The sequence below is a fragment of the Ictidomys tridecemlineatus genome, chromosome 16, assembly GCF_052094955.1.
Source record: "Ictidomys tridecemlineatus isolate mIctTri1 chromosome 16, mIctTri1.hap1, whole genome shotgun sequence".
In the NCBI taxonomy this organism is placed as follows: domain Eukaryota; kingdom Metazoa; phylum Chordata; class Mammalia; order Rodentia; family Sciuridae; genus Ictidomys; species Ictidomys tridecemlineatus.
In genome coordinates, this window is record NC_135492.1 from 30,970,470 (window position 1) to 30,992,424 (window position 21,955).

The 21,955-nt window shown below is 40.5% G+C and overlaps 1 protein-coding gene across 1 annotated transcript; it reads left to right on the forward strand.

Annotated features, from left to right (window-relative positions):
- The first annotated feature begins 703 nt into the window (after nucleotides 1-703).
- On the forward strand, nucleotides 704-21,359 carry LOC144371518 (uncharacterized). The gene is made up of 4 exons (XM_078033835.1): nucleotides 704-884; nucleotides 18,035-18,161; nucleotides 18,342-18,402; nucleotides 18,972-21,359. Exons 1-4 carry the CDS (start codon nucleotides 882-884, stop codon nucleotides 21,298-21,300), a joined length of 2,520 nt encoding a protein of 839 aa, XP_077889961.1. The 5' UTR covers nucleotides 704-881; the 3' UTR covers nucleotides 21,301-21,359.
- Nucleotides 21,360-21,955: the final 596 nt, after the last annotated feature.

A 21,955-nucleotide genomic window follows, 5' to 3' on the forward strand; every position in this document is an offset into this window, starting at 1 on the left:
TTTTATATATATAAATATATATTTTACATATAAAAATATATTTTATATATAAAATATATTATATAAAATATCCATTTTATATATAGAATATGTTATAAAAAATACATATTTTATATATAAAATATATAATATATTATATATATTTTATAAAAAATATATGATATATATTTTATATATACAAAATATATATAAAATATATAGTATATATATAATACATAATAAAATATCGTACTTTCTTTATTAAGGTACTGGGGAATAAACCCAAAGGGGCTTGACCCCGTCCTCTGAGCTCCATCCCCACCCTTTTCATTTTATTTGAAGACAGGGTCTTACTGTTTGTAGATGAAGACCTGACCTTGGGCTCCTCCAGCCGCAGCCTCCTGGAGAAGCTCTGCTTTGCTTTTGTGTTGAGGTTAAACCCAGGGCCTTGCCATGCTCGGAAAGCACTCTATGGCTGAAGCCCAGCTCAGCGCCAGGCATCACCTCTGTCACAGAGGCTAAGCCAAGGCTTCCCACCTTGATTCGTTCCCAGCACAGCCAGGAAGCTCCTCCTGAAAAGGGCTGGGACCAAGAATCTGTCACTCTACCCAATTTCAGCCAGTGATTGCACTATTTTAGCTGTCAGTCACGATCCAGAGGCGGGCCTGGAGGCCATCCATCCGGGTCGCTGGGGGGAACTGTCCAATCAGTGCGCAGAGGGAGGGGAAGGGCGGGCTTCCGCAAGCTCGCGGGCTTTTCTTCCTCACCGACTGGGCTGCTCCTGCTCCAGGCCCCGTGTTCTCTGCTCCAGGGACCCAGGTGACTGCGCTGCCCGTGTTCTCGGGGATCTCGGGTGCCCAGAGGTTCCTCCAGAGGACGCCAGGTCACCAGAGAAGCCAAAAATGGTGAGTTCCCAGAAGGTAGGCGGTCAGCACCTGCCTTGGGGCCTGGCGGGCGGGCGAGCTGCGGACTGGCGCGCGGAGTCGCCGCTGTCGGGTGGCCCTGGGTCCTGTCCCCTGGTTCCCTTGGTTTGGAAGGGTGGCTCAGGTCCCAGGTGTCCCCTTTGCTCTCTACCTGTGGCCCGCACTCACTTTTCCCAACGTGTAGGAAGCAGGACCATAAGTGCACCTTCCTTCTCCCAGTGGAGCTCCACCCAGTGGAGGTCCTCCAAATTGCAGGCGCCTCCTGCCTTCTAAAAGGCCACCTCCCTCCACCTCACAGCTCAGCCTCACATTCTTCTTCCCACTCGTTTCAAATAGACACCGTCTGCTAATTGTCATTATCGCTTAGTGAAATATTGGAAAGAGTCAATCAATCTTCCTTCCCCTCTCCCTTTCCCCCTCCCTCCCCCCTCCTTCCCTCCTCTCTCCCCCCTCCCTCCCCCCTCCCTTCCCCCTCCCTTCCCCTCCCTTCCCCCTCCCTTCCCCCTCCCTTTCCCCCTCTCTTCCTCTCTTCCCCTTGTGTTGGAATCTGGGCTGGCCTGCAGTTTGTGATCCTCCTGCTTCAGCCTCCCGCTTAACTGGGGTTACAGGCCTGTGCCAATGTCCCTGGCAAGACGAACACTTTTGAAAGCATTTGTTTTCAATTTGTGATTATTATCCTTGAGGGGAAAGAATGAGCACTTAACACTTCCTTGTGTTTGGTCAGAATAACTGCTTTAAAGGAAATAAGTGGGTTGTTTATAGATCCCAGGGATATGGAATTCTGGGCTACATCAATAGAGTATAAGTGCTCCTTTTTCTGATAGTCCATTTTGTAGAGTCACACCAGTCCTGTAGTTAGGTAAGCTCACAGGGTAATAACGATGTAGGGACTAAGGAGGCAAGGCACTGAAGGTAGTTGTAAACAGTTTTATCTGGCTGCAGCCAGTCTCAGAGGGCACTGTTTTTGCTGTAATCAATCCATCCATCCCCTGAACCCCGAGTTCAGGTGGTTTCAGAATTTTATACCCAGCATGTAAGGGGAAGGCCTCAGAAGTTCACATTGTAATACCAGGACCCCCAAATAACTCTCAGACCACACAGTCTCATTCCAGTTAAGCCTTTATTGCTGGCCAGTGGCAGACACTGTGCTCTCGAAAGAATGAGATGGTCAGAGTGGTGCCCCTGCCTTCAGTTGGCTCCATATTTAAGCACAAAAACCACAAAAGGGAATTTTGGGTGTTCAGGCAACATAAGCAAGCCTGAAAGTTGTGGTCAGTTAGTCTCCAGTTGGCCCCAAAGATCATTCTGTGTTCTTGGGGAATTTTGATGAGCAAAATATTTCAAACTGCCCCAGTTATGAGCTTCTTGAGTGTCATGGCTGAGTTCACAAAGTGGAGTCACCATAGTCAAATTGTCACATCACTCACATAAAAGCAGGTTTTTCTTTCTCTACTCTGGCTAAGTTAACCCTTCAAGGACAGTTCCTGAGGAGGGGAGAGCTTCTTCTCCCCTTTCTTTCCTCCCCCACCAGCTGTTATCATGGAGCCCAGTTGGTTATTTGTCTGTGAAGCCCAGCTCAAGGCCAGAGGCCTTGTTTGCACATTTCTACAAACTACTATTCTGGATACAAGTGTGTAAAAAACTAGTAAGGGGGAGTCCAGGACCTGGAGTGTTGATTTCTTTCCTTTTTTTTTTTTTAATTTTTGTTTTACAGAGAGAGAGAGAGAATTTTTTTAATATTTATTTTTTAATTCTCAGCAGACACAACATCTTTGTTTGTATGTTGTGCTGAGGATCGAACCCAGGCCACACCCTTGCCAGGCGAGCGTGCTACCCCTTGAGCCACATCCCCAGCCAAGGAGTGCTGATTTCTTCCAGACTAGCAGCCCAGTAAAATAGGGCAACACAAAAATAGGAAGTTTATCTACACTGAACTTTTTTGTGGACACTCTTTTGTTGACAGTCCAAAAATTAGCCATGGTGAAGATTTCTGGAGAATCCCAGTTAAAATTTTCTGTGAAAAAAGAGGATGCTACTACAATAGTGTCTGATTCCTTTACTGTCCTTCATCCCCAGCTCTTTTCAGTATGATTTTCAGAAAGGATCTGGCTATGGTGCCCAGCCTGGCCTGAAAGCTGTGATCCTCCTGTCTCAGCTTCCCAATCTGTTGGGTTTAAAGGCATCGACAACCCCAGCTACAGAAAATAGTTCATTTTAACCCAAATATTAATTATCATACTAAGGAACATGGATTCGAGTTACCCTGAATGATGTGTGTGACCCTGCTTGGAAGAGATTACATCATTTCTTTTTTTTCTTTCTTTCTCTCTAATTTTCTTTCTTTTTTTCAGTCTCTTTTTTTAATATACCAGGGATTGAACCCAGGGGCACTGAAACACTGAGCTACATTTCCAGACCTTTTTATATTGTATTTTCAGACAAGATGTCACTAAGTTCCTGATGGGTCTCACTAAATTGCTGAGTCTGGCTTTGAATTTAGCAATCCACTTATCTTTGCCTCTCAAGGTGCTGGGATTACAGTTGTGTGCCAGTGTGCCTGGCCTCCATGAACTTTTATAAAAGAAACTCTGTATTACTGCATCAACCAATTGCATTGGTAAGAACATCAGATTGTTGGGGTACAGAAAAAAAATAAAGAAAATTTCTTCTGTATATCTGTTATTGCATTGTGAGATTTGCTAGATTTTGGAGACGTCTGGTAAGGCTAGTGATGTATTCTGAGAAGTTGTGAGATTGTGGTCTGATACAGAAATTAAGATGATTGGCTGTTAAAGGGCTTAAGATAGCCCAAGATAATGTTTGCTCTCCATACCGAACCCTGCCTTTCCACCCTCATGGTGGTCTAGTTAGCCAAAGTCAAGTACTCTGAAGGTTCTTTGATGTAGATGCAACTGTATAGAGAACTTGAGTTCACAGCTGTAAAAATCTTGTGCTTTTTCTTTTATCTTCCTTAGGTGTAGGCACCATGTCAGATTTCTTGGGCAGAGGTTCTCTTTGGACACCTCCCAGAGTCCCATGTCCTCAGTCACTATCCTTTCCTGGAGCTGCCACAGAGTGCCCACAGCTGCCCTGTGCCATGCAGGGTGAACAGAATTTCAGGCCCTGGGTCAGCTGCTCCCAGAGGACAGCCTGAGGTGTGAGGTGCAGCCTCTCAGGGAAGCTGCTGGGGGCCCTGGGCTGAGGAATCTTCTAGAAAAGGCCTCATCTAAACAGCTACTTCTTGGGACCTTGTTTTCCCCAAGTTCTGTTCCTATTCCTTGGATTCAGGCGGATAGTCAGCCTGTGGATGCTGGTGCTGAGGGGCCAGGTGAGCAGTGACTCCTGCCCTTTTAGTCTTTCATGGTGTGAAGGAGCAAACCCTCTCCCAGAGCATAAGGACCACCCACCCCAGTGCAGAGGTGTGCAAAGCTTAAAAGCCTCATAGACTGGAGTCATGGTACAGGTGCCTGGGAGGGTGATCCTGGATGCTTTTCATGAGCAAGACCAGAAGGAAGCATGTCCCAGCTGTCAGGGACCTTCCCTGCCCCTTGAGTCTGACACATCTGTTCTCCCTCAGCACCAAAGCTTTCTGTGTATCATTTTGAAATGATGTGCTCACTTATCTGAGGCCAAGGTTTATTTATTCAGAGCCAAATGGGATGGACTATTATTAAAGAGGCAAGAGAGTGGCGGATTAAAATCCACCTTTTTGTTGTTGTTGTTGTTGTTAAAAATCCCAGATTAAAGCCAGATACAGTGGTGCACACCTGTGATCCTTTCTGCTCCAGAGTCTGAGACAGGAGTGTTGCAAATTTGAGGACAGCCTTAGCAACTTAGCAAGGCTTTATGCAACCTGGTGAGACTGTGTCTCAAAATAAAAAGTAAAAATGACTGGGCATGTGGCTCAGTAGTAAAATATCTCTGGGTTTAATCTCGGGGGTATCAAACAAAAAAGAAAGAAAGAAAAAGAAAACATTTAATTACCTAATTTACCTTTTGCTACCCCTGAGTATGTATAGAAAGTTTGTACGATTCAGATTTGTCTTTTCAGTGGTTTCAAATTGAAATCCAACCTTGGATTCCTAAATACCACATAAGATACAGAGAAAGTCTGTCTTGCATTATTGCTGCAGAATTTGAGTCCAATTCTACTAAAATAGTAGTGGACAAATTTATGAATGTGATTTCATGAAAACTAGAATCTTTCCTTCATAAGGTGATGAATTTGACAAAGGACGACAGTTTTTCACCGTTGTTGTCTGACCTTGGCAGGTTCATGTTAACTGTGTGGTTTTTTGTTATCAGGAATGGAACCCAGAGGTGCTTAACCACCAGCCCCTTTTAGATTCCTTGTTTTGAGACAGAGTCTTGCTACATAATCTAGGGCCGCTGGGGTTACAGGTGTGCACCATCACACCTGTCTTCATTGTAATTTTTAAGGACAATTTTGGCAATGCCTTGAATACCCAATTGTAATCATTTAATCACTGAATATCAGTGAAAGAGTAAATGATACCTGCTTTCTGCAAAGGAGAGATCCATGGGTCTAAATAAGGGTGGTGATCCCCTCACCATGTCACCTAATTCCTGTTCCCTCCCAACTGCCTCCTCTTAGGGCCACCCCTTTGGGAGCTAGCCTTTTAGCTTATGAAACTTGGGTGTAACATAAATGCTCTCTCTATTCTCTCTGTCCTGTACAACATTTTGCCTGGTCTTAGATACAGTTTACTGTTTCCAATTTTTTGAAGAGTATTTTTTGTTGTTGCTGTAGTTGGACACAATACCTATTTATTTATTTTTATGTGATGCTGAGAATCAAACCTAGGGTCTCTCACGTGCTAGACAAGCACTCTACTGCTGAGCCAGAATCCCAACCCTCTTATTTCCATTTTTAGATATAGTTTTTCTTAAGTTTACCTCCAAAATACAGTAAACCATGCCCTAAATTTTACAGAATTTGCTGAAAAGCTCAGTGTTTTTTCAGAGAGTTTAGAACATGGGAACATTCAATCTTCTTTGTGAGAAAGTGTGGTGTCTTTATACTGATTTTGTTGTGTTTTTATGCCTCTAATTGTGTTCCTTTTGTATCATAATCATTTTTCTCTCTCATTACATGTATTTTATCAAGCTACTCTCCAGCCCAAGAGAATTAGTATTGTAGACTGTTGTTTATTTATTTGCTTCCTTATTGAGTGCTGGGAATTGATGCCATGGACTTGCTCATGCTTAGTTATCTTCCAGAAATAAATTTCAATTTGTGAGCAATGTTCTGGTGGTGGGCAGGTGTTTTACTGGGGAATAAACCTACAGGCAATCGACCACTGAGCACATCCTCAGCCCTTCTTATTTATGTATTTTTTCTTTTTCTTTTTTTAAAAATATTTTGTATAGTTGTAGATGGACAGAATACCTTTATTTTATTTATTTTTCTGTGGTGCTGAGGATCATACCCAGTGCCTCACACACGTTAGCAAGTGTTCTGCCACTCAGCTACAGTCCCAGACCCCCTTTTTATTTTTGATGAAGACCAGTCTCACTAAATTTCTGAGTGTCTTGCTCTGTTGCTGAGACGGGACTCAAACTTTTGCCATTTCCCTGCCTTGACCTCCCTAATGGCTGAAATTACAGATGCACATCACTACACCAGCAGTTGGAGTGAGTTTTGAAGAGTTATCATCCAATTTTTTTTCAGATGAAAATAGCATTGAAAATCAGTTTTCTTCCTGTTGTTCATACTTTTGAAATTTGTAAATATGACTCTTCCTCTTTGCTTTATTTTTGCATTATTATGAAAAAGGTATTTAGCATATCATATTGTTTCTTATGTATACATTTTTAAAACTTCATGGCTTGGTAGTTTATTTACTTCTTTATTAGATAAACTTTGTTTTTATGAGCAATTTTAGGCTTACATAGTTTATTAGTTAGTGTTCTCTAGAGTAACAGTATCTAGAGGAAGTATGATTATCAAAGGGGATTCATTAGATTTGCCTAATTGACCCGAAGGTGGATGCCCACAGTGGCCATCTGCAGGCTGGAGAGCTTGAGAAGTGGTAGCTGCCGAGTTGCAGAGGCTGAATCCTCAGAACAAGGGGGATTAATGGTGCTGCCTTAGTCCAGACCAAAGATTCTGGAAACTCACTAAAGAATCACTGGCAGAGTCCACTTTGGGAGAGTGAAGAATTTTGTTCCACCCAAGACACCCTCCTATTGGATGGTGCTGCCTAGCTTAACGAGGTTCTCCAATTTGGCTCACTTTCCCATATACCCATCATTTGTAGACACACCCTCATGGACACACCCAGAAGCTCATTAATCATCACCATCCTTTAATCCAATCAAGGTGACAATTAAACGTGCCATTACACATAGTATCAAATACCCCTTCTCTCCAGCTGATAGTCTCCACTGTTTTCAACATATTGCATTGGTGTAGGGTGTTTGTTAGTTACTAAACCAGTTTTGAACATTTGATAAATAGAATGGATGAAGCAACATTTAGGATAAGCCAAAGTTCATCCTTTACTTTAGGGTTCCTCTTCCTTGTGATGTGATCGTGTGTGTCACGTCGTATACAAGATAATGTCATACAGAAGAGTTTCACTGCTTTGCTCCCTAAGTCCCTGGCACCCATCAGTTCTGCTAGTGCATCTATAATGTTGTCTTTTTCAGAATGTTCTTGACTTGGAATCTTACTGCACTTGGCCATTTCAAACTGGCTTCTCTCACTTACCAGTGTGCCTTTAAGGGTGCTGTATCTTTCCAGGCTGCAGAGCTCATTTTCTGGGTGATGCTCTTTGGTGTGGTTAAACTTCAGCTTGTCCATTCAGTATTGAAAGGTGCATCTTCCTTGCCTCTAGGTTTGGGCCGTTGTGGATATTGCTGCTGTAGTCACTGCAGTTAGGGTTCCTGTGCCCATAATTTTCACATCATTTGCATAGACATTTGGAGTGTGATGACTTAATTGTACATTTTTTTGCATTTATGATTAAATTTTGCATTTATGATTATGAGCATCATTCATAGTTTTCTATTCAATACTTTTCTTTATTTAATTTGGATAATATGGTAACTTATGCCTCAGGAAGACTTAGGAGGTGTTAACTCAGCTTCTATGTTCTGGAAACAAAGTAGAAAATTGGTGGCAGTTCTTATGTGTCTCATGGAAGCCTGTTTGAGATGTCAGAGCCTTGCCTCGCCTTTTTGGGAAGTAATTAGTTGTTGAGTCTGTTTTTCTCAGCAGCCATGGGCTCATCTGTTTTGTGTATTACCCCTTGTGTGTAAGTTGTAGGAGATTGTCTCTCTCAAAGAAATGGTCCAGTTTCTGTAAGTTGTCTAATTTGTGTCAAGCACAGTTATGATAATCTGAAGTCCCAATGCATTGTTGACGATGACACTTTTAAATGTGTTAGTAGGTTTTCAGTCCTCGTTGTTTTTTTCTTTAATATTGTTGTATATTTTACACTTTTACTTTTTTTCTTTTTATGTGGCAGTGAGAATTGAACCCAGTTTCTCCCAAACACTAGGCAAGCAGTCTTCCACTGAGCCACAACCCCAGTCCCTGTCCTCTGTATTCTTAGCCTTTTGTCAGTTAATCAGTGATGCTGATGTTCATGAAGAACTTGACTTTGCAGACTGTGGGTTTCCTGATTGTGGTTTCATTAACACTTTCTCTGTTACCTACTGTTGAGAGCCACAGCCGAAGGGGCCCCAGCAAACTTTAAGACTGCCAGCTGATGATTGGCTCACAGCGGCCCCAGCAACTTCTAGCTGATTGGCTCCTCTGCGGTGATGCTCATTGGACTGTTTGCCCGCCCTTTCAGCCTACGGAGCTGCTCATTCGGCGACATTTTAGGCTCCACCCACACGACCCAGCAAATCGGCCTCAAGAGCCGGAGGAGTGGGGGAGGTTGAGAGTCTTGTGGGAAGCCGGTGGAGGCAGTTGGGCTCTGAGGGTTTTTCCTGAGGAGCTTTTTTGTTTGGCGTGTGTGGTTCTAAAAGTGAAATTTGTTTCTTTTGACAAGTGGCTCCTGAATTGTGCCCAGCCAGACTGCGGCAAACTACCTGTGGTAAATTTAGGTTTACCTTGCTCTTCTTTCTCTGGTTTTCTGAAGTGGCAGTTTCATTGGTTGCTTTTAGCTCTTCTTTTCTGAAATGTGCGTTGGATGACTTAGACACCACTACATCGCCACCTCTGGTGTTCTCTATGAATTTCCTATGATGGACTTTTACATTTTTTCTTTCAAAATGGTCACCTTTTCTCTTGAGTCACCTCTTTGTCCTGTGTCTGTTCAGAGCCCTGTGTTTCATGTCCCATTCCCTGGAGGCTTTTCAGCTTCTTGTGATCTGATTTCTGCTTTAGCTCTCATGTTCTTTGAGCATACATGGGATTTCACTGGTGGTGCACTTGTAGGGGTGTGGTTTATGTCCTGTGGAGTGTTGCTGTGACCCTGAGACCTCAATGTGCTTCCCGTTTGGTTGAAGGTCCATGAAGCCCTCCTGTCTGCATCATTGTCCTGACAGAGTTGGGCTGATGTCTCTGAGGGTAATTGTGGGTTCTTCATTGTTTGGGGTGGTTCTGTATGGTTTTAGTCCTTGAGTATGCTTCTGTGTAAGTGGCAGAGACATTTTCTTTGTTCCATCACTGTGCAGACATCATAGCATGCTTACAGATGTGAATGGTGGCCTCTTTCACACAGAGACAGTGTGGGATAGTTCACAATTCTGGGCTACAAACTTGTTGCTTTACTACACTCTGGAAGAGCTTCTGCCTTAGGTTTGTTTGCACCACCATTGCTACAGGCACGATGAATCTTTTTCACAACAGACAATCATTGCAAATGTGGCCCACCCTTGATCAAAATGTCCTTGAGCAGAACATTGGTATGTGTCTCATGACTGTATATTATGGTAGTGAACCTGCTGCTGTTAAGAAGAGTTTGAAAATCATTGGATATTCATTGTTGCTGTGAGGCTTAGAAAAGTAGTGCCTGCTATTTATTAACAAGATTTTTTTCAGAGTTATAAAATTTTGTAAGGCTGTTGTTTGGACAAGGTGACATTTTTGTTTTTTGTTTTTTTTGTTTCTTTTAGAGAGAGAGAAGAGAATTATTTTTAATATTTATTTTTTAGTATTCGGCAGACACGGCATCTTTGTTTATATGTGGTGCTGAGGATCGAACCCGGGCCGTACGCATGCCAGGCAAGCGCGCTACCGCTTGAGCCACATCTCCAGCCCATGGTGACATTTTTGGGTCATTGAGTTCTTTCTTTTTTTTTTTCTCATTTTTTTTTATTGGTTGTTCAAAACATTACAAAGCTCTTGACATATCGTATTTTATACATTAGATTCAAGTGGGTTATGCACTCCCATTTTTATCCCAATTACAGATTGCAGAATCACATCGGTTACACATCCACGTTTTTACATGATGCCATATTAATGACTGCTGTATTCTACTACTTTTCCTATCCTCTACTATTCCCCCTCCCATCCCCTCCTGTCTTCTCTCTCTACCCCATCTACTACAATTCATTTCTCTCCTTGTTTTTTTTCCCATTCCCCTTAAAACCTCTTATATGTAATTTTGTATAACAATGAGGATCTCCTTCCATTTCCATGCAATTTCCCTTTTCTCTCCCTTTCCCTCCCACCTCATGTCTCTGTTTATTGTTAGTCTTTTCCTTCTGCTCTTCCTCCCTGCTCTGTTCTTAGTTGCTCTCTTTATATCTTTTTATATCAAAGAAGACATTTGGCATTTGTTTTTTATGGATTGGCTAGCTTCACTTAGCATAATCTGCTCTAATGCCATCCATTTCCCTGCAAATTCCATGATTTTGTCATTTTTTAGTGCTGCGTAATACTCCATTGTGTATAAATGAAACATTTTTTTTTTATCCATACATCTATTGAAGAGCATCTGGGTTGGTTCCACAGTCTAGCTATGGTGAATTGTGCTGCTATGAACATCGATATGGCAGTATCCCTGTAGTAGGCACTTTTAAGGTCTTCAGGGAATAGTCCGAGAAGGGCTACAGCTGGGTCAAATGGTGGATCCATTCCCAGCTTTCCCAGGAATCTCCATACAGCTTTCCAAATTGGCTGCACCAATTTGCAGTCCCACCAGCAATGTATAAGAGTACCCCTTTCCCCACATCCTCGCCAGCACTTGTTGTTTGACTTCATAATGGCTGCCAATCTTACTGGAGTGAGATGGTATCTTGGGGTGGTTTTGATTTTCTTTTCTCTGACTGCTAGAGATGGTGAGCATTTTTTCATGTACTTGTTGATTGATTGTATGTTCTTCTCTGAGAAGTGTCTGTTCAAGTCTTTGGCCCATTTGTTGATTGGGTTATTTTTTTTTAAGAGAGAGAGAGAGAGAGAGAGAGAGAGAGAGAGAGAGAGAGAAAGAGAGAGAAGAGTTTTGAGAGAGAGAGAATTTTTTTTAATATTTTATTTTTTTTAGTTTTCGGCGGACACAACATCTTTGTTTGTATGTGGTGCTGAGGATTGAACCTGGGCTGCACGCATGCCAGGTGAGCTTGCTACCGCTTGAGCCATATCCCCAGCCCAAGAGAGGAGTTTTAATATTTATTTCTTTTAGTTCTCGGAAGACACAACATTTTTGTTTTGTATGTGGTGCTGAGGATCGAACCCGGACCGCATGCATGCCAGGCGAGCGCGCTACCACTGGAGCCACATCCCCAGCCCTTATTTGTTTTCTTATTGTTAATTTTTTTGAGTTTCCCAGCACCATTTGTTGAAGATGCTATTCTTCCTTCATTGCATGCTTTTAGCCCTTTTATCAAATATAGGATAGTTGTAATTTTGTGGATTGGTCTCTGTGTCCTCTATTCTGTACCATTCGTCCACCTGCCTGTTTTGGTACCAGTACCATGCTGTTTTTGTGACTATTGCTCTGTAGTATAGTTTGAACTCTGGTATCGCTATACCGCCTGACTCACACTTCCTGCTTAGAATTGCTTTTGGTATTGTGGGTCTTTTGTTTTTCCATATGAATTTTATAATTGCTTTATCTATTTCTACAGGAAATGCCCTTAGGATTTTGATTGGCATTGTATTGAACCTATAGAGAACTTTGGATAATATTTTCATTTTGATGATGTTAGTTCTTCATATCCATGAACAGGGTATATTTTTTCATCTTCTAAGGTCTTCTTTTATTTCTCTCTTTAGGGTTCTGTAGTTTTCATTGTATAAATCTTTCACCTCTTTTGTTAGGTTGATTCCCAAGTATTTTATTTTTTTTGAGGATATTGTGAATGGGGTGGTTGTCCTCATTTCCATTTGAGAAGATTTGGCGCTGATATACAGGAATGCCTTTGATTTATGCGTGTTGATTTTATATTTGCTGAATTCATTTATTAACTCTAGTAGTTTCTTTGTAGACCCTGTTGGGTCTGCGAGGTATAGAATCATATCATCTGCAAATAGTGATAATTTAAGTTCTTCTTTTCCTATTTTTATGCCTTTAATTTCTTTCGTCTGTCTAATTGCTCTGGCCAGTGTTTCGAGAACTATATTGAATAGAAGTGGTAAGAGAGGGCATCCCTGTCTTGTTCCAGATTTTAGAGGAAATGCCTTCAGTTTTTCTCCATTCAGAATAATGCTAGCCTGAGGTTTAGCATATATAGCTTTTATGATGTTGAGGTAAGATCCTGTTATCCCTAGTTTTTTTAGTATTTTGAACATAAAGGGATGTTGAACTTTGTCAAATGCTTTTTCTGCATCTATCGAGATGATCATGTGGTTCTTTAAGTCTATTGATGTGGTGGATAACATTTATTGATTTCTGTATATTGACCCAGCCTTGCATCCCAGGGATGAATTCTACTTGGTCATGGTGCACAATTTTTTTGATATGGTTTTGTATTTGATTCGCCAGGGTTTTTTTGAGGATTTTTGCATCTATGTTCATTAGAGATATTGGTCTGTAGTTTTCTTTCTTTGAAGTATCTTTGTCTGGTTTCGGTATCAGGGTGATGTTGGTCTCATACAATGAATTTGGAATATCTCTTTCTTTTTCTGTTTCTTGAAATAACTTTAAAAGTATTGGTATTAATTCTTCTTTGAAGGTTTTGTAAAACTCCACTGTATATCCATCTGTTTCAGGACTTTTCTTGGTTGGTAGTCTTCTGATGGCTTCTTCTATTTCCTCATTTGTCATTGGTCTGTTTTAATTGTGTATATCTTCCTGACTCAATCTGGGCAAGTCATATGACTTCAGAAATTTACCGATATCTTCACTATCTTGTATTTTATTGGAATATAGGGTTTCAAAATAATTTCTAATTATCTTCTGTATTTCTGTAGTATCTGTTGTGATATTGCCTTTTTCATCCCATATGTTGGTAATTTGAGTTCTCTCTCTTCTTCTCTTCATTAGCATGGCTAACTATCTGTCAATCTTACTTATTTTTTCAAAGAACCAACTTTTAGTTTTATCAATTTTTTCATTTTTTTTGTTCCAATTTCGTTGATTTCCATTCTGATTTTAATTATTTCTTGCCTTCTTCTACATTTGCTGTTGTATTGCTCTTCCTTTTCTAGGGTTTTGAGATGAAGTGTGAGTTCATTTATTTTTTGGTTTTTTCTTTTTTTGAGGAATGACCTCCAGGCAATGAATTTCCCTCTTGAAACTGCTTTCATTGTGTCCCATAGATTCCCATGTGTTGTGTCTGTATTTTCATTTATTTCTAAGAATTTTTTGATTTCCTCCTTTATGTCTTCTGTAACCCATTGATCATTCAGTAACATATTGTTCATTTTCCAGGAGATGCAAGATTTTTCCTTCCTTCTTTTATCATTGATTTTCAGATTCATTCCATTATGATCAGATAAGGTGCATTATATTATCTCCACCCCTTTATATTTACTAAGAGTTGCCCTATGGCATAATATATGGTCTATCTTTGAGAAGGATCCATGTGCTGCTGCGAAGAACGTGTATCCACTTGATGATGGTTGATATATTCTATATATTTCGGTTAAGTCTAGGTTATTAATTGTGTTATTGAGTTCTACAGTTTCTTTATTCAGCTTTTGTCTAGTGGATCTGTCAAACGGAGAGAGCGGTGTATTGAAGTCACCAATAATTATTGTGTTGTGGTCCATTTGACTCTTGAACTTGAGGAGAGTTTGTTTTATGAACATTGCAGCACCATTGTTTGGTGCATAGATATTGATAATTGTTATGTCTTGTTGGTGGATGGTTCCTTTTAACAGTATATAGTGGCCTTCTTTATCCCTTTTGATTAACTTAGGTTTGAAGTTGATTTTATTCGATATGAGTATGGCCACTCTTGCTTGCTTCCGAGGACCATGTGAGTGGTATGATTTTTCCCAGCCTTTCACTTTCAACCTGTGTATGTCTTTTCCTATCATATGAGTCTCCTGAAGGCAGCATATTGTTGGATTTGTTTTTTTAATCCAGGTTACTAACCTTTGTCTTTTGATTGCTGAATTTAAGCCATTAACGTTTAAGGTTACTATTGATATATTGTTTGTACTTCCAGACATGCTTATTTATGTATTTATTTTAATATGGCTCGTTTTTTCTTTTTGGTTATATTTTTTGTTCTTTTTTTACTGGGTTACCTCCCAATGTTAGTTTTGGGTGCTGTTTTTCAATTCCTCTTCTTGTAGTGTTTTGCTCAGAATGCCTTGCAGTGCTGGTTTTCTGGCTGTGAATTCTTTTAACTTTTTTTTATTGTGAAATATTTTAATTTCATTGTCAAATCTGAAGCTTAATTTTGCTGGATACTGTATTTTTAGTTGGAATCCATTATTTTTAAGTGTTTGAAGTATGTTGTTTCAGGATCTTGTTGCTTTCAATGTCTCTGATGAGAAATCAGCCATTAACCTAATTGGTTTGCCCCTGAATGTAATCTGCCTTCTTTCTCTCGTAGCTTTTAATATTCTCTCCTTGTTCTGTATGTTGGATATCTTCATAATTATGTGTCTTGGAGTTGGTCTATTAGGATTTTGTATGTTTGGGGTCCTGTAGGCTTCCAGGATTTGGCAATCCATTCCATATTTCATATCTGGGAAGTTTTCTAGGATTCTTTCATTCAGTAGGTTGTTCATTCCTTTGGTTTGAATCTCTATACCTTCTTCTATCCCGATGACTCTCAAGTTTGTTTTTTTTTTTTATAACATCCCATATTTCTTGGATAGATTGCTGGTGAATTTTTAGGATCCTTTCTGTGTTGACTATATTCTTCTGCAGTTGATACACTTTGTCTTCATTATCTGATGTTCTGACTTCTATTTGATGTAGTCTATTTGTAATATTCTCGTTTGAGTTTTTAATTTGGTTTATGGTTTCCTGCATTTCTAGGATTACTGTTTGATTTTTTTTAACATCTCTATTTCCTGGTATAGGTCATTCTTTGCCATTTGAATTTGCCTATTCATTTTCAAAGTATACTTTCATTGTTTGGACTTGCTGTCAAAAGTCTTCTCTAAGATTCTGTTCCATCTGAGTTAGGTATGCCTTGAGTTCTTTCTCTGTCCATTTTTCTAAAGCCTCTAGGTTCTCCTGTGAATTTAAGCTTTCCTGCATTGTTTGTAATCCTTTTTTCCCTTGTTTTTTCATGGTGCTCATGTTGCTTTCCAACTCTGTTTGACTGCTTTGTTTCTGTTTTCTTCTTTAAATTTGTTTTGGTTTTCATAGTTCCAATATATCTCCTTTGTGTTGGGAGACAATGTTTAGAGATGTTGGGTTTAATTGTGCTTAAGGTAAATTCATTAGTTTCATTAGAGGTCTACAGAATTTGATGACATGTATAGAACTGAGGTTTGAACTTAGGATTTTATGATGAGGTCGGGCACTTTGATGGTATTGAGGTTAATATATTTTAGCTTCTTTGGGGGGTTGCTCAAATGCAGGCGGATATTAACAAGAGAATAGACAGGAGTACTTGGGGGTAGTTAAGGGCTTAGTTGGACTATGGACTGTTTCATAGTATTCATCTATTTTCATCTAGTAAGTTGTACGTAATTTGGGTGGTCATGCTTAAGAGGAAAGATAGGAAAAAATAAGGAAGCAAACCAAGAAAGGTAGAGAGAGAGAGGAAAGAAAGAGAAAAGAATAGAAAAGAAAAGGAAATGATAATAAAAAAATAATAAAATGCAGTAAAATAGAAATTACATTTAAAAAAATAATAGTATAATTGTAGAAAAGAAAAAAAATAAAATTAAAGAAAAATTTTTAAAAAATTAAAAGAAAAAGTGACACTGTTAGGCTTCTGTTTTCTTCACTTTTAATAGGTGGTGCTGTGCTTTCCGGGCCAAGATTTTGTCCTCCGGCTATAGGAAACAGTCTGTGTGAGGCCGCTCCCTCCTCCCCCCACTGGTGTCTCTCAAAACCTGTTAGCTTAGGTTAATTCCTGGTTTCTACTCCCCTGACTTCTCCTGTCAGCCAGGTCTATCCCCGTGTGGTACCTCTCGGCATTTCAAACTACACTCTGTGCCTGCAGTTTCCTGGACGTGGAGTGCAGCTTTTGGGAACCGGCACCTTATTGTTTTGATTTCCTCCAATAGCCCCTCCTCCTAGAGCTTGCGAAACAGGTTTTGTTTTCACTGCTGGTGGGAGGGAGGAGTTGGGGGTCAGGTGCCTTTGCTTTTTCCCGACACCGCTACTCAGATTCACTCTGTTAATCACACCCCCAGAAAGCCAGGGAGAGATTTTATGTGATTTCCCCGCTGTATGGAAAATGGTTTCAATGTCACAGACCTGTTCTATCACTGAATGAGATGTGATCAGTCGAAAATTGGCGATGGTGACGTCAGCTCTCCAAGATGGTGGCCGCTGGCTTCCTCGGTGGTCTGACCGGTGTGGAGGAGAGGACTGGACTGCTTCCTTCCCTTGTCTCAAACCCAGAATTCAGCACTGAGCACAGTGAGGTCACAGCTGGAAGACGCCCGCAGAATCAGCAGCGCCTTATCTCTGCGTTGCTAGCTCACCGTTTCCCAGCGAGCTCCGCAGTCTCTAGCAGCGGGGCAAGTCGCTGAATAAGCAGCTTGAATCTCTGTGTGGACAAATTGCTCTCTATTGAGCCCCAGCAACTGATCCTCGGGCTATGGAAATCCTTCCTCTAGGTTTTGGTGCACCCCAATTTTGATGGAAATTCCTAACAAGATAGCATTTGGGCGTTCTAACTCATCATTCACCTGCATAGTGACGCAGTACACGAGGGTGATGCACTCCGTTCGCCGCCATCTTCCAAGTCCTCATTGAGTTATTTCTAAGACACGTGCTATCATTCCACTTATCCCATTCTACTTTGACAGTAACCACAAAAAGCTATCAAATTGTCGTGTTTATTAATACATAAATTAAATTAATCAAATAGAGAACTCATGTTTGTTTTGGTCATTTAATAGTAAGCTAGTTGACTACATTTGTTCTGGAGTAAAGCACCTGCAAACTTCTAGTTGTTCTTAGTGTAATCACCCAGAATAAGCTCAATCTCCAGTTAACACATTGTGACCACCGGTGTGAAATGTTGTCTAAATGTTGTCTATGAAGGAATCTCCTCAGTGACCCCATGCCCAGAGGGTGGGAGTGGGGGCTGGTTCTAGGCATTTCTTTAAGTATGGAACAATAGACTTTTAGAGGAAACAAGACATCAGTAAATACCATGTTGCCTATATCAACCTTATAGGTACAGGGAGCCACTGTAGTTGGCAGAATCTCTCTCAAATGTTTAGTTTCATGATTCCTGCATTTTTCTACTCATCACCTTTTTTTTCTAAAGATAAGTACTATCAGAAGTGCTTATATTAGCTCTGTACCACACAGGACATTTCTAGGACATGAATAGAGATGCAACCATTAAAGAAGTTAGTAGTAATCTGGGAGCCTGTCTTATTTCCTGTGAACTCCCCAGAGGAAGGGAATAAATCACTATGATGTTTGCCTTCTGAGTAGCCAATTTCTAGTGTTGGAATGGGTGTAAGAAATTGAGTGCAGTAAAGATTTGATGGACCAAATCATGGAATTAATCAGGAGGCCAGGGAATCATGTGAACATCATGCATGTTGAGTGCAGATTTCTCATGCTGTCAATCTTTCCTGGCCTCCACTATACATTTGTGGGATATTTCAGATCTCAGTGACCTTTGAGGATGTGGCTGTGAACTTCACCAAGGAGGAGTGGGCTTTTCTGGATGCTTCCCAGAAGAACCTTTACAGAGATGTAATGCTGGAAGTCATCAGAAACCTGGATTCTATAGGTAATAATGATGGTTTTAAAATAATCAAATCGGAGAACTCATGTTTATTTTGGTCATTTATGTAGAAGGTGAAAAGGAAATCAGTTGATGAATTATTGAAGTATAAATGGCACCTACAGTTTGGCAAAGCATTTCTAGCTCCTAAATATTCATAAAGAGTGTTATATTCTCTCATTTTAGGTAACAAGTGGGTAGACAAGACCACTGAAGATCAGATTGAAAACTGTGGAAGCAACCTAAGGTAACTGTACTCACAATAGGAATTCGTGAGGAAATCTGAGAACTGTCATATAATTTTTAAAGAAAACCAACCAAAGAAGTATGCATAATTTGAAATGCATTTATTCTTATAATATTTTTTTACCAGAAATATATAATTATCTGTAACAGGTATTCTGTCTTTTCAAAGTATTTGACATGCAAAAAGTACTATGAAATCACATATGTGAATATGACTATGTGAATAATAGCCATAGAGAAGCTGTGTTGCAAAGGATTGTTTCCTTTAAATCTCTTTATTTTCAGAGAACTTTAACAAGTCAGAAAATCTAGCCTTTACGTGAGGTTGGTAGAAATGTAAAGACCTATAAATAAATAGAAAACTGTGAATGAGTTAGGTATCAATTATGTGCTGGTCACTTCTTCTTCAAAGAAGTCCTATGGTAAACTTCAAACTTTCCCCCACAGAATAGTGTGGGGAAACCTTCCAATCGATTCCAATTCTTAATCAAAGAAAAATTTTAATAGAATAAATCCATGTGACTTGATTATGTGTGCAAAAGATTTCATATGTCTTTCATTCCTTCATAGGCACATCACATCTCACTATGGACACAAATACTATAAGCATGAAGAATGTGAAGAGAAACCATGTGAATTTAAACAATATAGGAAATCTCTGGTTTCTCTCAAAAGTGTTCACACACAAATGTTACAAACTGGAGATAGACCACATGAAAGTACAGTATGTGGGAAAGTCATCAGTTGTTCCAATGACATTCAAAAACATGAAGAAACTCATACTGGGTGGCAACCCTATGAATGTCAACAATGTGGTGAAGCCTCTTCTTCTCTCCCAGGTGTTCAAAGACACATGATAACACACAGTGGAGGTAAACGTTTTCAATGTGAGGTATGTGGGAAAGCCTTTCATTTCTCCTCTTTATTTAGAAGACACGAAAGAACTCATTCTGGAGAGAAACTCTATGAATGTAAACAAGATGGTCAAACCTTTATTTCACAGACAAGTCTTCAAAAGCACAGGATCACACACACAGGGAATGTACGTTTCAAATGTAAGGTATGTGGGAAAGACTTTGCTTATCCCAGATTACTTAGAATACATCAGAAGACACACACTGGAGAGAAGCCCTATGAATGTAAGCAGTGTGGCAATGCCTTTGCTAGATCTGGTGACCTTCACATACATGAAAGAACTCACACTGGAGAGAAGCCCTATGAATGTAAGCAGTGTGGCAAAGCCTTTGCTAGATCCAGTGAACTTCAAATACATGGTAGAGTGCATACTGGAGAGAAGCCCTATAAATGTAAGGAGTGTGGCAAAGCCTTTGCTAGATCTGTTGACCTTCACATACATGAAAGAACTCACACTGGAGAGACGCCGTATGTATGCACACAGTGTGGCAATGCCTTTGCTACATCCCATCAGCTTCATGCACATGGAAGAACACATACTGGAGAGAAGCCCTATGAATGCAAACAATGTGGAAAAGCCTTTGCTACATCCTCTGAGCTTAAGAGACATGGAATAACACACACTGGAGAAAAGCCCTATAAATGTCAACAATGTGGAAAAGCCTTTGCTAGATCTGGTGACCTTCACACACATGGAAGAACTCATACGGGAGAAAAGCCCTATGTATGTAAGCAGTGTGGAAAAGCCTTTACTAGATCTTGTGACCTTCGCACACATGAAAGAACTCATACTGGAGAGAGGCCCTATGTATGTAAGCAGTGTGGAAAAGCCTTTGCTACATCCCGTACACTTCATACACATGGAAGAATACATACTGGAGAGAAGCCTTATGAATGCAAACAATGTGGAAAAGCCTTTGCTGCATCCCATCTGCTTTATGCACATGGAAGAACACATACTGGAGAGAAGCCTTATGAATGTAAGCAGTGTGGAAAAGCCTTTGCTAGTTCTAGTTACCTTCAGATTCATGGAAAAACACACACTGGAGAGAAGCCCTATGAATGTAAGCAGTGTGGAAAAGCCTTTGTTAGATCTAGTCATCTTCAGATTCATGGAAGAACACACACCGGAGAGAAGCCCTATGAATGTAAGCAGTGTGGAAAAGCCTTCACTCGGTCCTCTCACCTTCACTCACATGAACAAACTCATACTGGAGAGATGTTTTATGAATGCAAACAATGTGGAAAAGCCTTTGCTGCATCCCATCTGCTTCATGCACATGGAAGAACACATACTGGAGAGAAGCCCTATGAATGTAAGCAGTGTGGAAAAGCCTTTGCTAGATCTAGTCACCTTCAGATTCATGGAAGAACACACACCGGAGAGAAGCCCTATGAATGTAAGCAGTGTGGAAAAGCCTTTGCTAGATCTAGTCACCTTCAGATTCATGGAAGAACACACACCGGAGAGAAGCCCTATGAATGTAAGCAGTGTGGAAAAGCCTTCACTCGGTCCTCTCACCTTTGCAGACATGAAAGAACTCATACTGGAGAGAAGCCCTATGATTGTAAGCAGTGTGGCAAAGCCTTTGCTACATCTAGTAAACTTCAAATACATGGAATAGTGCATACTGGAGAGAAGCCCTATGAATGTGAGCAGTGTGGCAAAGCCTTTGCTAGTTCTAGTTACCTTCAGATTCATGGAAGAACACACACTGGAGAGAAGCCCTATGAATGTAAGCAGTGTGGCAAAGCCTTTGCTACATCTGGTGACCTTCACAAACATGAAAGAACTCATAGCGGAGAGAAGCCCTATGTATGTAAGGAGTGTGGCAAAGCCTTTGCTAGATCTTGTGACCTTCGCAGACATGAAAGAACTCATACTGGAGAGAAGCCCTATGTATGTAAACAATGTGGCAAAGCCTTCACTCAGTCCTCTTACCTTCACTCACATGAACAAACTCATACTGGAGAGAAGCCCTAAGAATGTTAGCAGTGTGGCAAAGCCTTTGCTAGATCCACAGACATGAAAGAATGTATACTGAAGAGGAGCTTAATAAATGTCAACAACGTGGAGAAGCCTTTGCCACATTTTGTTGGCTTCACACATGTGAAAGAACACATACTGCATAGAAATCGTAAGAATGAAAACAATTGGTAACTCTTCTGTTATTACTGTTTCACTCATATACATGTACGATGTTTACTGGAGAAAAATCCTTTGAATGTGAAATATGGTAAATCAATATTTCATGTCATCCTCAAAGACAAGAGATGCTCACACTGCTGAAAATATGTGTTTGTATGTGTCTGTGTGTCTGTGTCTGTATGTGTGAGATAGAGAGAGATCGATCAATCAATCGATCCACTGGGGATTTAGTCTGGTGGTGCTCTACCACTGAGCTACATTCCAGTTCCTTTTTACTTTTTATTTTGAGACAGGGACTTGCTGAGTTTCTTAGGGTCTTCGTAAGGTGCTGAGGCTAGCCTCCAGCATTTATTCTTCAGAATCAGCCTCTCGAGTCTCAGGAATTAAAGGCGTACACAACCACATCCAACTGAATAACTCTTTAAATGTGAAAAATATCACAAATCATTCCATTTTCCCTGTTGCCTTCAAAGCCATTTCACTCACATTG